This window comes from Barbus barbus (genome assembly GCF_936440315.1).
Source record: "Barbus barbus genome assembly, chromosome: 3".
Classification (NCBI taxonomy): Eukaryota; Metazoa; Chordata; class Actinopteri; order Cypriniformes; family Cyprinidae; genus Barbus; species Barbus barbus.
This window is the reverse complement of record NC_136731.1, coordinates 24105152-24119306: the sequence shown is the minus strand read 5'-3', so window position 1 is coordinate 24119306 and position 14155 is coordinate 24105152. Positions and strand designations below refer to the sequence as shown.

The window sequence follows — 14155 nt, the reverse complement described above, 5'->3', positions numbered from 1 at the left end:
AAGTTTGCCTTGTGCTCAGACGTGATTGGAGAACAGGTCTGGAAGCTGCATTGCAGCAGCTCGGGGACGGTCGTGACTCCAACTCAAAGGGAGGTGTGCAAGTGAGCTGTAACGGGAGACTGTGTAACATGTTCAAAGGGAATGGTGTTTCTCAAGTCTTTGTGAGTGTGTTTCAGTAAACCGAAAGGTGTGAGTAGAAAAACAAATGTTTTATTGAGTGAATATCACAAATAGATGTCTGGGTTCAATTTCACCCCAAAATCAAAAGAAAAAACAAAAACAAATTATGTTTTGCTAAATTTATGTTTATTTTAATTTATTTTTAATTTTTTTGCACTGTGACATAATTTTTATGGCAATTAATGACATGTATTTCTGGATGTGATTTCTGCTATGCATTTGTATGCAATGTATAGGTTTGTTTAATTCTTTTTTTTTTTTAAGTGACATACTGCCAAGTATGGTGACCCATACTCGGAATTCGTGCTCTGCATTTAACCCATCCTAAGTGCACACACACAGCAGTGAACACACACACACCGTGAACACACACCCGGAGCAGTGGGCAGCCATTTATGCTGCGGCGCCCGGGGAGCAGTTGGGGGTTCGGTGCCTTGCTCAAGGGCACCTCAGTCGTGGTATTGAGGGTGGAGAGAGGGCTGGACATTCACTCCCCCCACCTACAATCCCTGCCGGCCCGAGACTCAAACCCACAACCTTTGGATTACGAGTCTGACTCTCTAACCATTAGGCCACGACTTCCCCAATTCAATATGAATTAAAGGCAGATGCATCTAGATGTTTTTTTTAACTATAATTCTCAATGGATTTCTGCAATGCACAGATGTACAGCATTATAGTTTTCTATAGTTTATTATTATTATGATTATTATTAGAAATATATTTAATTATCATGAAAATAATGGACTTGAATAATTCTGTGCTCCTTTATTTTCCTCATGGAAAATATCCCCTTTGACTTTGGGATAAAATAGAACCTAGACATGTTCTTGAGAGGTTTGTATAGGAATGGCTTCCATAATGCTCTTCACTTTTCCAAAAATACTCCTTTTTTCCAAAAAACAAGATAATCTACCCTAAGAACAAGCAGTGTACTTCTGTAAGAAACCTGTCACCTTTCTGTGTTATGACCCTGGCCTGCTCTAGAGACACACACAGCTGCAATTCTCCAGGGAATTCATTTGAAACAGTTTTCCGAAGCTTTTTAAGCATCTTAGCCTCTCGCTGGCTTCCAAAACAACATAATCACTTTGATTCAGCCACAATTACTGCAAGCAAAACACGGCAGCTGAGCAAAGAGACTCTATTAATTAAAACATTCAGATTAAAGACTTATGGTTTATTTTGGGAATAATTTCATAAACTGGGATCAACATTTAATTACAAAATTGGTGGATTTGGTGAGTATTATGGAACACACTGTGAAAAATGTTTCATAAACCCTTCGGCCCCCCAAAAAAGCTGACCTGGAAAGCAAAGACTTCCAGTAACCAAGAAATGATTGTTTAATTAGAATATGATTGATATGTGACCCTGGAGCACAAAACCAGTCATAAGTAGCACAGGAATATTTGTAACAATAGCCAACATTGTATGGGTCAAAATGATTCTTTTATGCCAAAAATCATTAGCAAATTAAATAAAGATCATGTTCCATTAAGATATTATGTAAATTTCCTACCGTAACTATATCAAAACTTAATTTTTGATTAGTAATATGCATTGCTAGAACTTAATTTGGACAACTTTAAAGGCTATTTTCTCAATATTTTGATTTTTTGCACCCTCAGATTCCAGATTTTCAAACAGTTTATCTCAGCCAATTAATGTCATATCCCAAAAAACCATACATCATCTTATTTATTCAGCTTTCAGATGATGTATGAATCTCAATTAAAAAAAAAAAACCCTTATGATGGGTTTTGTAGTCCAGGGTCACATATATTGATAGGAATTATGATAGAAATTATTGAAAATTATTCTTATCTATCTATCTATCTATCTATCTATCTATCTATCTATCTATCTATCTATCTATCTATCTATCTATCTATCTATCTATCTATCTATCTATCTATCTATCTATCTATCTATCTATCTATCTATCAAAACAATGAAAAGAACCAGACAGACAGACAGACAGATAGGAAATAAAATGTGTTTCTATCTAGTGGTGTCAAGGCTAAATTGGTCTTGTTGATTTCACATCGCTCTCAATATGACAGCTGTGTCTCCCCCTGCATTACACGTCATTGATTGGAGCCCCACCCCCCGAACCCCTATCCCCTTTTGACAGCTCTCGGTGACGCGCGTCAGCGTTGGGGACGCGCTCCGACGCGAACACTGCGGTTTGAGAAGAGCCCACCTCAGTGTGAATGCGTGCGTGCTCGCCACCCTTCTGTTGTTCTCTCTCCGGAGCGTGCACGCACGCGTTTATCCCCACCTCTCAATGTATTTCCAGCGTCTGCTAGACTTGTACAGACACCGCGTCGGATTGCGAATACAGATGGAGATCTCACTGATGTCTGATGGCCACCGGAACACCCGAGCTGCGCGAAAGCACACAAGTCAACTCTGATACACTGGCATGTGTCACGAGTGCCAAGCTGTGCGCTGATGGGGAGCATAGAGGAACCGGCTGAGAAAGAGATTTGTTTGGACATCACAGAAAAAGCTGCCCGTGGAAATTAGTCTTGAAGAGAAACCAAAGAGGCACTTTACCACTGTAAGTCTATGGAGAGCGATGTGCAGACTTTCTGTCTTCTCTACGAGGAAAAGAAACTTAAATGACTTCTGACCATCAAGGTGAATTAATTCTTCATTTGAAGCACTTTTACAAGGTGCATTGAAATAAACGGCTCAAACTGGTTTCAAACAGCCGCACCTGAATTAAGATCTTAGTGTTTTAAGTCTATGGGACTATACTGGACAAACAGGCATTTATGCATCTTGAATGATAAGTTAATCCATATGCGCAATCTTTATTATTTTTATCCCGTTACTCACGTTTAATTCGCAATATAAGCGCCTGCAAGATCCGGAGCGGGAACTCAGGAAAGGTCGGTGCTCCTGTCAAGAGAATATTAACGCGACAGGCCGTTTAAGAAAGAAGACTGGTTGAATTTCTCTATGTATTTTTTAACAACAGTAACGCTGTCATGCCCTTTATGTCCGTCTGACAGGACGCGGAGTCTCCAGTGAACGCTTATTCTGAATCTGAAGAACAAAAGAGGGCGGAAGGTTTATTTTTAAGAAACAGTGTCGAGTTATTTTTTCTTAAGTAGCCCAAATAACGTAGAAACACATCATGTTTTTAAGTTTGGACTTTTTTTTTTTCATACTCATCCCCTGCTGGACTCTTTTTAAATGTTTATTTGATCAAGAGTTTTTGGACTTTATTATGCATGACTTGTGTTGTATTTGAGGAATGCCATAACTTAGGTCAAGCATAAATGCTGACAGTCCTCTAAATGGTCTGATAAATACAATTTTCTACTTGAAAACCAATGTAATGGCTCATTTATGGGGATAATTGTGCACTTGGCATCAGAGTGGAGTTAAGAAGTTCCCTAAGGAGTCAAAGCAAACAGTCCTTGACTTGAGTCTTCATTTTTGTGGTGTTATGTAACTTTGATTCATCAGTGAGAGAACATTTTTGATTCACTTGTAGTAAGTCGAAAGATTCCATGCGCTTTGGTTAAACCTCTCCAATCCATGTGCGTCAAGAAAGACAGAAGAGAAGAGGAATGCGCTATTGACGTCATGAGGTGAAATATTCAAAACTCAAAATCCTGGAACTGACTAAACGCATGAGTAAATTTTTCGTCATTTAGTCGTCAGAGCTGTTTGGTGCCATTTCCATTTGTTTCCCCCTCTTGATACTTTTTCCACCCAAGCACCTTATTTTCATAATTTTTTGCATTTCTCCCAGCTTGCCTCCGATCTGAACGGTATCATGGCTTCTCCTCAACATCAACATCTGCTGTTTCACAGCAGCGAAGCAAGCTGCGACTCCAGCGGCGATGGTGCCGTTTCTGTGCGGATCAGCGGCACCAAACCACACAAACAGCAGCGTGGGAGTCTGGGTGCCAGCGCCATGTGCAGTATCATCGGTGGCTCCAAACATTGCAAGTACAGCATCTCCTCTAGCTGTAGCTCAGGCGAATCTGCCATCCGCAAACCAGTGGTCAAAGGCCTCCGGACTCAAAGGAAGATGCCGCAGCTGTTTGAAAGGTCGGCCGGACATTTCTGGAACCCCAAGTTTGACTCCAACATTCTGGAGGAAGCCTGCCGCGAGCGCTGCTTCCCTCAAACACAACGCCGTTTCCGTTGTGTGTTGTTTTACTTGGCAGCCGCCAGCCTCCTCTGGGGGTTGTTCTTCATTGCTAATGCTAATCGATGTGAAAAGACTGCCTTCTTATTGCCCACAGCTGCCTTCCTACTCCTCTGTTCTGTCCTGTTCGCCTTAACGTTCACCCGGTTCTATGTCCACTGCTACAATCAAGCCTCGCTGTTGCTCATCGTGGTGACATTTGCCCTCACTCTTGCACCTCAGATCCAGACTTCAGGCTTTAGTGACTTTAATGTTTCTCCTTTGAAGGATGAAGAGGACGCAGGTGACTTCAGTGGCGACGAGGATAAAAACCTGACGTTTGAAGCCACCCGAAGTGGAGGTCTAGTTGCTCCTTGTTTGTCCCCAGTTGGCACCTTCTCTCTAGGCATGGAGGTGCTTTCGTTGCTCTACAGTTTCCTCCACGTCCGTTTGTACGCTTCGCTCCTGCTCGGCTTGCTCTACTCGGTGCTTTTTGAGACTCTTGGCTGGATGCATTTGATTCAAGGCAATGGCTGGAGGAACTCCACTGAGGAACATTTGGAAACTCTCTACTGGCTGATCCCAGGAAGGGCCATTTTGCATCTTTGCGCCCACGTCATTGGCATCCACCTTTTTATTATGTCCGAAGTGCGTTCACGCAGCACGTTCCTCAAGGTTGGCCAAGCCATCATGCATGGGAAAGACTTGGAGGTGGAAAAGGCCCTGAAGGAGCGGATGATCCATTCGGTGATGCCTCGTAGAGTGGCCGATGAGCTCATGAAGCAGAGCGATGATGACAATGACAATTCGGTTAAGCGCTACTCGACGGGAGCGGCCATTGCGTGCGCCTCCAGCCCAAAGAGCACCAAACGCAAGAAAACGTCGATACCTCGAGGCCAGATCATCTTTCGGCCATTCAACATGAAACGCATGGAGCCGGTCAGCATCCTGTTCGCAGACATTGTGGGATTCACTAAGATGAGCGCCAATAAGTCAGCGCATGCCCTAGTGGGACTCCTCAACGACTTATTCGGTCGCTTCGATCACCTGTGTGAGCTTACATGTTGTGAGAAGATCAGCACACTGGGAGACTGTTACTATTGCGTGGCTGGTTGTCCCGAACCAAGAGAGGACCACGCCTACTGCTGTATAGAGATGGGGCTTGGGATGATCCAGGCCATTGAGCAGTTCTGTCAAGAAAAGAAGGAGATGGTGAACATGCGTGTTGGCGTCCACACTGGCACCGTGCTTTGCGGGATCCTCGGCATGAAGCGCTTTAAGTTCGACGTCTGGTCCAACGATGTCAACCTAGCCAATCTTATGGAGCAGTTGGGTGTTGCTGGGAAGGTGCACCTTTCGGAAGCCACGGACAAGTTTTTGGATGACCGGTACTTGCGAGAAGATGGGCGAGTCACAGAAAGGATTGGACCAAGTGTGGTTGCAGATCAGCTTAAAGGTAAGATATGCATTTCTAGTGACTAACACAGTGTACATGAGTATGTTTCCTTGTTTAGCACTGTGCTTAATCTTTGTTGCGAAACCGTGCCTCGGAGTAAAGAGTGAGACACTTTTGGCTCTTGGCTCATGTAGCTGTTAAAAGTTTCTTGCTGCATTGAAACTTCATTCTTCAGCCTGCGTATTGTCAGTGTCCTCAGTGTTCACTTGTCAAAGCGTTTTGTTGAATCTTTGCCCCTGCGGTTTCTGTGACATATTCGGTTAACAGAGCAGGCCTTTTAGGCAGTAACATGCTATCTAACCTTTTCCGCAGCCTTCAGAAAGGGACTATTAGGGATTTGTGCAGTCAGTTTTTCCTCAAAAAAAGGCCTGCCATTTTCTATGTATTATCATGTTTTCAGTTTAGTGGTCAACAAAGCAAAATAAGCATTTGCAAGTGGCAAATGAGCAAAAATCCAGTCATGTTAGCATACAATTGTTGCATATCCATCCTTTCATTTAAAGAGATAGTACACCAAAAAAATTAAAATTGTCATTTACTAACCGTCTTGTAGTTTAATATGTATGACTTACTTCTGTGGAACACAAAAAGAAAGATTTAAAAAAAGGCAGCCACCATTTATATATTTTCCACAGATGCAATTACGTCATACCAGTATGGAACAACATAAGGGTGTGAGTAAATGCTTTGTTATATAATATTAATTAATTATATTGGTTAGGGCTGGGCGGTATATCGAGTTTGTACGATATAACGATATATTTTTGTAAGCGAGACGGTATGAAGCAATACCGTTAATATCGAGTTTTATATGAGCGCGTCTGAAAAGGTATCTATAGGGAGGACACAGCCTGAACTGCTGTGGAGAAAGTGCATAATACACTTTGTTCTAAACATGTGACAAGTTTTATATGAAGGGCTATAGTTTATAGTTTTAGTTTAAAGAGGCTCGGCCCGTCAGATGCTCTGACAGAAAGGTTGCGTGTGCCGAGGACGGGAAGACGCGCTGGTTTAAGCTATGTGCTCTTTCCCTAAATGCATAACTTACATTTCACAGGTATATTCTCCATCTGTAGATGTTAGAAAGCCATGGAAATATTTCCATTTTGCTGCCAGAAGTGCACGACCTTTTGCTTTGCGATTCTCCGCTAAACTTCACAGAGTTCGTTTAGAACGAGCGCCTGCGCACCAAACAGAGCGCAATGAAATAGGAGCGAAATAACTCTGACTAAAATATACATTTTGCTGAAATATTTGTAGTTGGACAATATAAATGTGACATCTGTAGAATTTTAAATTTAGTGTATTTGTGTGATAGCACTAACTGTAAAGCGGCTGTAATGGGGTAATCAAAACCTTTTACTCAATTTTTTACTCAATTAGTCTATGCTTTTTTTTTAACTTTAATTTTTAGTTTAGTAAATTTACCTTCTGTTTTAAAAGCATTGTTTTTGTTTTTAGATTACAATGTTACAATGTTAGAACGTAATGTGATTTTAAAGGGCATATTGCAGGTTAGAGACTCCAGTGAGTCGATGTATAGAAAAATACTGTAGGAACTAGATTTTCTTTAAAATATACTTTAAAATACACTAAGGCTTCTGTAGTCGTTTTTTGAGAGAATTTTACTTCTGCATCTGAAACGCGCCAAAACCGGAAGTGACGCATCAAAAGGGAGAGCGGTCCATTTAAACCACAGCAAAACAATGGATTGCAATGACAGTTCAGACGCTGAGGAAGTTTTAAATGTGTATTTACACTCGTATGACGGACCACAGATAAAATGACGAGCCTGCTATGCAGCCAAGAGAGCAGGACAGGCCAGGATTGGACAGAACAACGGTCAGAGAAGACAAATTGAGTTGATGTGTGGAGAACAGGGCAGGTGTTTGGTGAGAGATCAGTGCTAGCTTACAGATATACACACGTTAGCTAATGTAATCAGGCAATAGCGATGCTAGTATTGATACTACCAATAATAGAAACTAATAAGCGTTGATCAGGCGTGTCACACTCGTTAATATCCGACACTAACGTTGCGTAATAGTGGTTTCTTATCACCGCAGGAGAGAGAGATAAACATGTTTTTGATTCATAGGTGCTTGTGTGGGAAATGCGAGGAAAGCATAGACCTCTCCAGGCCAGCAGACACATGTTTTAGGGCAGAAATCATTTATTACTCTAAGCTAAATACTGTATACATGTATAAATACATAGTTAAAGATTTTAATATTAAAACAGTCTGAATAATTTTGATTCTCAATTACAAGTGAACTCTATTTAGGTCATGACTACCTATAAGTAATGCCATTGGTAAAACACAATCAATAATGACAGCATAGAGACAAGCTGTCTGCTGGGCCTATGGTGCATGTGTTGTGTCAGCCATTAGAAGATAGTTTACAGAGGAAGGAGGACTTTATAAAGGTTTTAAATGGCCCCATTTTGTTGACAATCAATAAAAAATAAATCACAATCAAGCAGATCTGCATTTATGGTTAATTCAATTCAGTTTTATTTATACAGCACTAAATCATAAATATTATTTCATAGCACTGTTAATACCCAACTCAACACACAACATTTCAACTGTTAATATATATATATATATATATGTATCTATGTAGATGTACCAAACATATAGTACCAAAAGAAATACCATCTGACCCATTTAAAAACATTTAACAATCTTTCAGTCTGGGTATCACACTAATGTGTTGTTAAAGTGTGTTAAATGGTGAAGGCTGTGCTAGATATACACCAACAGCCTCATCATGTTGATCCTCTGACTGGAGGGCTGGAGCGAGGAGCAGGTGTTTGGACATGACAGTGTTGTGTTCTCCTGGAGCCTGTGGTGACCTGCAGTATTCCTCTCTCAGACGGCATATGCTGGGAGAAGCAAACACAAGTTTAGATCACATTCACTGCTGACCATGCTTTTCCACTTGGCCTCATCACATCTGTTAAGTTACACACCACCGCGGTGTTTGAAGCAGATGTATTAGTGAAGTCCAGTCTCTTCAGCTGCACACACACACCGAGGCCCAGAAGATACCAGACTATTTCTTGTTAGGAAACCTGTGGACTCGATGTCCTGACAGGCTGGAGTTTGTGCAACCTCCACAAGCACAATAATTTACCATGACAATGATAAATTGAAATAAAAATAACTACCGAAAACACACTGACTCGCGCGCGCTCAAAGCAGAGTGCGGCACACGACTCCCTTATGTGACGCGATTTTGAAAAAAAGCGGTTTTTGAGAACTTGTCAAGGAAAGCCTCACTTTTTTATGTAAATTTGTGCCCTCGTGTCTTGTAAAACATTTTCAAATCCTGCAATAACGGTTCATGTGGTATTTTCATAATTTTTTTTTTAACCTGCAATCTTTTTTTGCACATAATATATGCCTACATGCTTACATTCACTTTTTGTTTATTTGTTTAATCCAAATACAAAATACCGAGATGTATACCGCAAATCAGCCAAAAAATACAGAGATATGAATTTATGCTCATATCGCCCAGCCCTAATATTGCTTTTAGTTTAAGTTTGAGTATTTTTATGTGCTTTTTTTATATGCTACTTTTATTTGTTTTTTGGCTTTAATTTTTTTATATTGGCTTTTTTTATATGCTATTTTATTTTTTGGCTTTTATTTATTTAAACTTTTGTCATTTTAAATTTATATTCATAATATTTACACTGTGAATGATGACAATTTTCATTTTTGAATGAACTGTCCCTTTAATAGCTAATAAAGCGATTCGTATTGGAGATTTGTAGATTAATTTCGTCTTGCAAAAGGGCTGTAATTTTCTCTTTTACCTGATTTCATGCGCTTTCTGATAAGCAATCAACAAAGAAAAATTAGCATTTGGAAATTAGCAACCTTTTTTGCATGCTAATGAGCTGTATTTTTACATTTGTTTCTTCTGCATATTTTGAATTTCAAGCTAACCCCTCCTTTTGCTTAATGGCTGGTCACCTCACTTACATCAAATATTCGATTCTCAAAGCACTTGACATTTGTATAAATGTGGCCGAAGGCTGGCATTTTTATGTAATTAGCTTATGCAAATGGTTCCTTCGTTTTGTTAATTGTACTTGAGCTCAAGAAAAAGCCAATAATTGGGCATTAAGTGATACATTTTCCTAGCCGTACGGAATATGAATGTCCCAGAGTGTTATTAATCCTTTCAGGTCATAATTATGGTTACTTAATAGATCCTCTTCATTTAATGAGGAATGCCAGACTGTAATTAATATTCTTATTTTGACAATATTGATAACAGGTCGAATGATTAGCAAAGTGGCATATACAGGTTTTCAAGGAGTCAAAACTGACCCATGCATTTCCACAGGTCTTTTGACATCTTTATCCGCCGTGCTAAAATCTAAGCACTGAAGGATCCCAAACGCCTGTTTGTGAGTGGATAAAGTCACTTGGCGAAACCGAAAACGCTGTGCCAGAACAAATCTCTATGCATCATCTCGCCGTGGCAGCGCAGGTGTCTCTGTAGGTCCTGCGGGTCAACTGGAATTGACGGCGCAGCTGTCGCCCTTGAGAGTCTCACTTCATTTCGCTGGTGTTAGTTGCCAGCATTCCCCCTCATTTAGAGAGGATTTGAGTCTCTTGAGAAACTCAGCTTCATTTTTTTTACTCCGTCATTCTCTCAGCCTTCATTTAAAAGGGCAAAATGGCCTCTTTAAAATGGTCCCATGGTGCTTGTTTCTGAAAATCTGTCAGTTCCTCTCTCAGTTTCTTTCCTTCACTCTCTGTTTTTGTGTGCCATTCAGTACTGTAGTCTTTCAAGTGGATAGTTTAGGTTTGTTTTTGTTTTTTTTTCAGTTTCATGACTCAGAATGGTACAGCAAGGTTAAGCGTAACATTGCATAACAACCTTTCTTTTTCTAACACCACTGAACTCTCTGTTGAATTCACTGTATCTCATTTCACTTCGTTTAACACACACTGTACCCGAGGCCTGAAGCTTTAATATATGACTTCCTTTCTTTAATCATCAACAAAATGATTAAAGTGGCGACATTCTTTCCTTCATATCTTGTATTCAGTTGATTGCCCCTCTTCAGGCGTTTGTTTTTTCTTTTTTTCCTCCCGTTCACTGGCTGAAAGCTTGATTTTCCTACTCCGGAGTGATGTATTCAGTGCAGCGCTCAGGATTTATCTTTCGCTCATGGATTTGCAGGCCCACTGAATGAGCTCTCTGTCAAGAGAGACTTGAAAAATCTTCCAGCTGCTCGCAGTAGCTGCGTAAATCACAGAAGGAAAGTAGTGAGCTTGTGTGGAAACCTGGCAGACCTGGGAATAGAGACTGGCCGGGTCTTGAGTAAATCACTCCGACCTGGACGCTAATCACAAAATGACAGTCTCTCTTCAGACGCCGATGTTCTTTTGAATTGGACATGTGTTTAAATGAAAGCGTTGGCTGTGCCGACTCTTGCTGCAAGGTCTTTCAGTTTGCTGGTAAAATCAAGCTGCGCAAACCAACAAAAACAGCACACCTGGGTCATTCCTACTGTACAGTATATTTTCATGTGAAATCAAACCATGAAACCAAGAGCCCATCGAATCTAAAATGGGTTTTTTGCAGATTTTAGTCCTTGTGTGTTAGCTTTTGAAGTCATCTATATGTTACTGTACTGCTGAAAGAGCAAAGTCATTTATGTATAATTTTAAGATGAACAGTTCTTCCGCTTTTGTGAAAATTAGCCAGATATATAAATATTTTGGATAAAATACACTACAAATGCTAAAAATGGAATCTAGTAGTTAATTTTCTTCTAATACAATATTATGATTATGTAAGTTAATATAAATCACTGTTGCTACTATGTAAAACTATTGTATGGTATTTAAAATGTCCTACTTATGGGAAAATGTGCACAGTAAAAAAAAAAAAAAAAAAGTTGAGAAAACGTAACAGTTTAAGGCAACCAGCTTTAGTAGATTTTTCCGTTTTCTCAACGTTTGATTTAATTCCCCCCCCCCCTCAAATTTTCAAATTCTAAATATGGAAATTAATTATTATTTATTATAATATTTTAATTATTATCAATTAATTATAGGCATCATATTTCATTTTCATTTTTGTGACACTATTCAAGTAAATATAGAAGTAATTTTCCACAAATTGCACTGCTTTGGAAGCCATTTATATGTTAGTATACTGCATTTTAAAATGTACCATTTTTTCACTTATGGAAAAACGGACCAAATACATAAAGCAAATATTTATTTGTTTTGGATAAATTTTTACATTTAAAATGTCAAATTCTAAAGACGAAAATCTTATTTAGTTTTTTTTATCACAATATAACAGTGCAGCAGTAATCTTCAACACATTTTACTGCTTCGGTTTAACTTGATATTTGTATATGTCCCTGGGTGTTTTGCAAGATCTAACATGAAAAACTTTTTCTTTTTTTCCCATCATGGTCAAAATGTTGGAAACAAAACATTTGGGGGGGGGGTATTTTTATTTGGTAATTTGTTTATAGTTTTTGTTGTTGTTGTTTTGACTGTGTCCCCAAATATCACCTTCCATCCTGTTTTTTAAATTCTAACAAAAGACAGTGAATGACATCATCTTCCAGGAAGTGATATCATTTTGGTGGGAAAACAACAGCAGTATTAGCAATGGATTCGATGAATTCTGTAAAGGTGTCTCACTATAAAACATCCATCGTTGTTGCTATAAATTTAAACCTTTTTTTGTTTTGAAGACATACCGAGCTGATACTGCACAACAGGAACAACCCACCACCATTCGTCTCTGCTAATGCTAGGAAAACAGGTCTGAAGTAAATAGAGAGGGAATGATAAATGTGTACTTATACAGTCGCCTCCAGTGCACTAGTCAAGAAAAACAATATCCTGACCTCACACGCTCTTATATTGCGTGCAAGCGGCGAAAGTCACTGTCGTTTCTACAATGCCATCTGGTGCACTTCCAATAAACCACAGTCTGCTTTAGAAATAGCAAAAATAAGAATAGTCATAACTGCTGGCCTGGATAAACAACACCAGCCAATGCATCACTCCAAGGGAGGACGAGGCCTGACCGTTTGGCTGCTTTCTTGTGGCTCCATCATGAGAGATTAAAGCATTTAATAAAATAACCTCTTAGCACAAGTGTTCTTGAGTGTCACGGTAGCGTGTATCTTTGTACCTTCCACATCCCGTTCCCTCCGGCGTTTCCGACTTCCCACTGCGCGAGTGTCTGTGTGTGTGTGTGTGTGTGTGCACGCACTGGCCCCTGTTGTGTGGAGTGTTCGTTTGAATGGAAATGGTGGCTATTTTTGGCTGCTTCCCTGGAAAGTACCTGACTGTGCCCTGGTCCTCCTGCAGTTTCAGAGAACGATGCCACCTCCCTTATCGACGGGTTATCCAAATACTCGTTTTGTCAGGCATTTCAATTCCCGCAGAAGAAAGAATATGGGTCATATTTTTGTGGCCCACAATTTTTCATGTGAACTCCATTTAGGGGATGCAGCCTGTTGTACCATCAAGTAGGTTATGCTTGTTCGTTAAGCTAATTTAGCGTGACAGTAGCTTGGTTATTTTCAGAGTAGCTTTTGCATTAACAAGCTGCTTTTTCCAATAATTAGCATTACTACAAAAACTTCACTCTCACATGAAAGTATTATTCATTTTAGTGAATTGGTTCGTTTGGTACAGATTGTTTTGGTCAATAAATGATTAATCAAATGAAAGGTTCCTGTGACCTTTACTGACTGATTGACTGTACTTTAACAAGAAATATTAGGAGCAGCTTGTTAAGAGAAAGTGTGGCTGTGAAATAGTTAAATTTTGTACTATATTTGTAGCTAAACTTTTAGCATTCAGCTATGTAAATGACAGTGTTTTATTAGTTGCATTTAGTTTAAATTGATCTGTTTACTTGACTGCTGTAATGCAATCACAGTGTGGTTGTGAAATGGTTAAATGTTGTTGTTCTTTGCTAAGTGTTTACTGTTCAGCTATGTATAAATGACTGCATTTGCTACTTTTCTTGGCTAGTTTATCAGTGTGGTTGCGAAATAGTAAGGCTATGTTGTTCTTTGTAACGCTTCCTCTGCTAAGTTTTTAGCATTCTGGGGGCGTTTTACAGAAAGTTTCTTATCTTAGGTCTTAACTTAAGATATTATGTTAAATTAGGATTTTTCGCAAATTCGTATTACAGAAGCAAATCTTAACTTGATTTGGGATTCTTATGCTATCTTACAAAATAGTATCTTATCTCTAGTTAGGAAATCTTAAATGGCATAATCAAGCTCGACAATCCACTCTCAGGTCTGTTACCAAGCAACCAACACTGCTGATGAGGTAAACAAAACCTACT

At 39.5% G+C, this 14155-nt stretch overlaps 1 protein-coding gene across 1 annotated transcript in view; it reads left to right on the top strand.

The window, feature by feature from the left end:
- Positions 1–3976: 3976 nt before the first annotated feature.
- The window catches only part of LOC306858544 (adenylate cyclase type 9-like), a gene marked incomplete at both ends in the record, with an annotated part of 77490 nt that continues 67311 nt past the window's right edge, over positions 3977–14155 (top strand). The window contains one exon of the mRNA XM_079399120.1: positions 3977–5789. Coding sequence (XP_079255246.1) covers positions 3977–5789 — 1813 coding nt within the window. The remainder of the gene's footprint in view (positions 5790–14155) is intronic.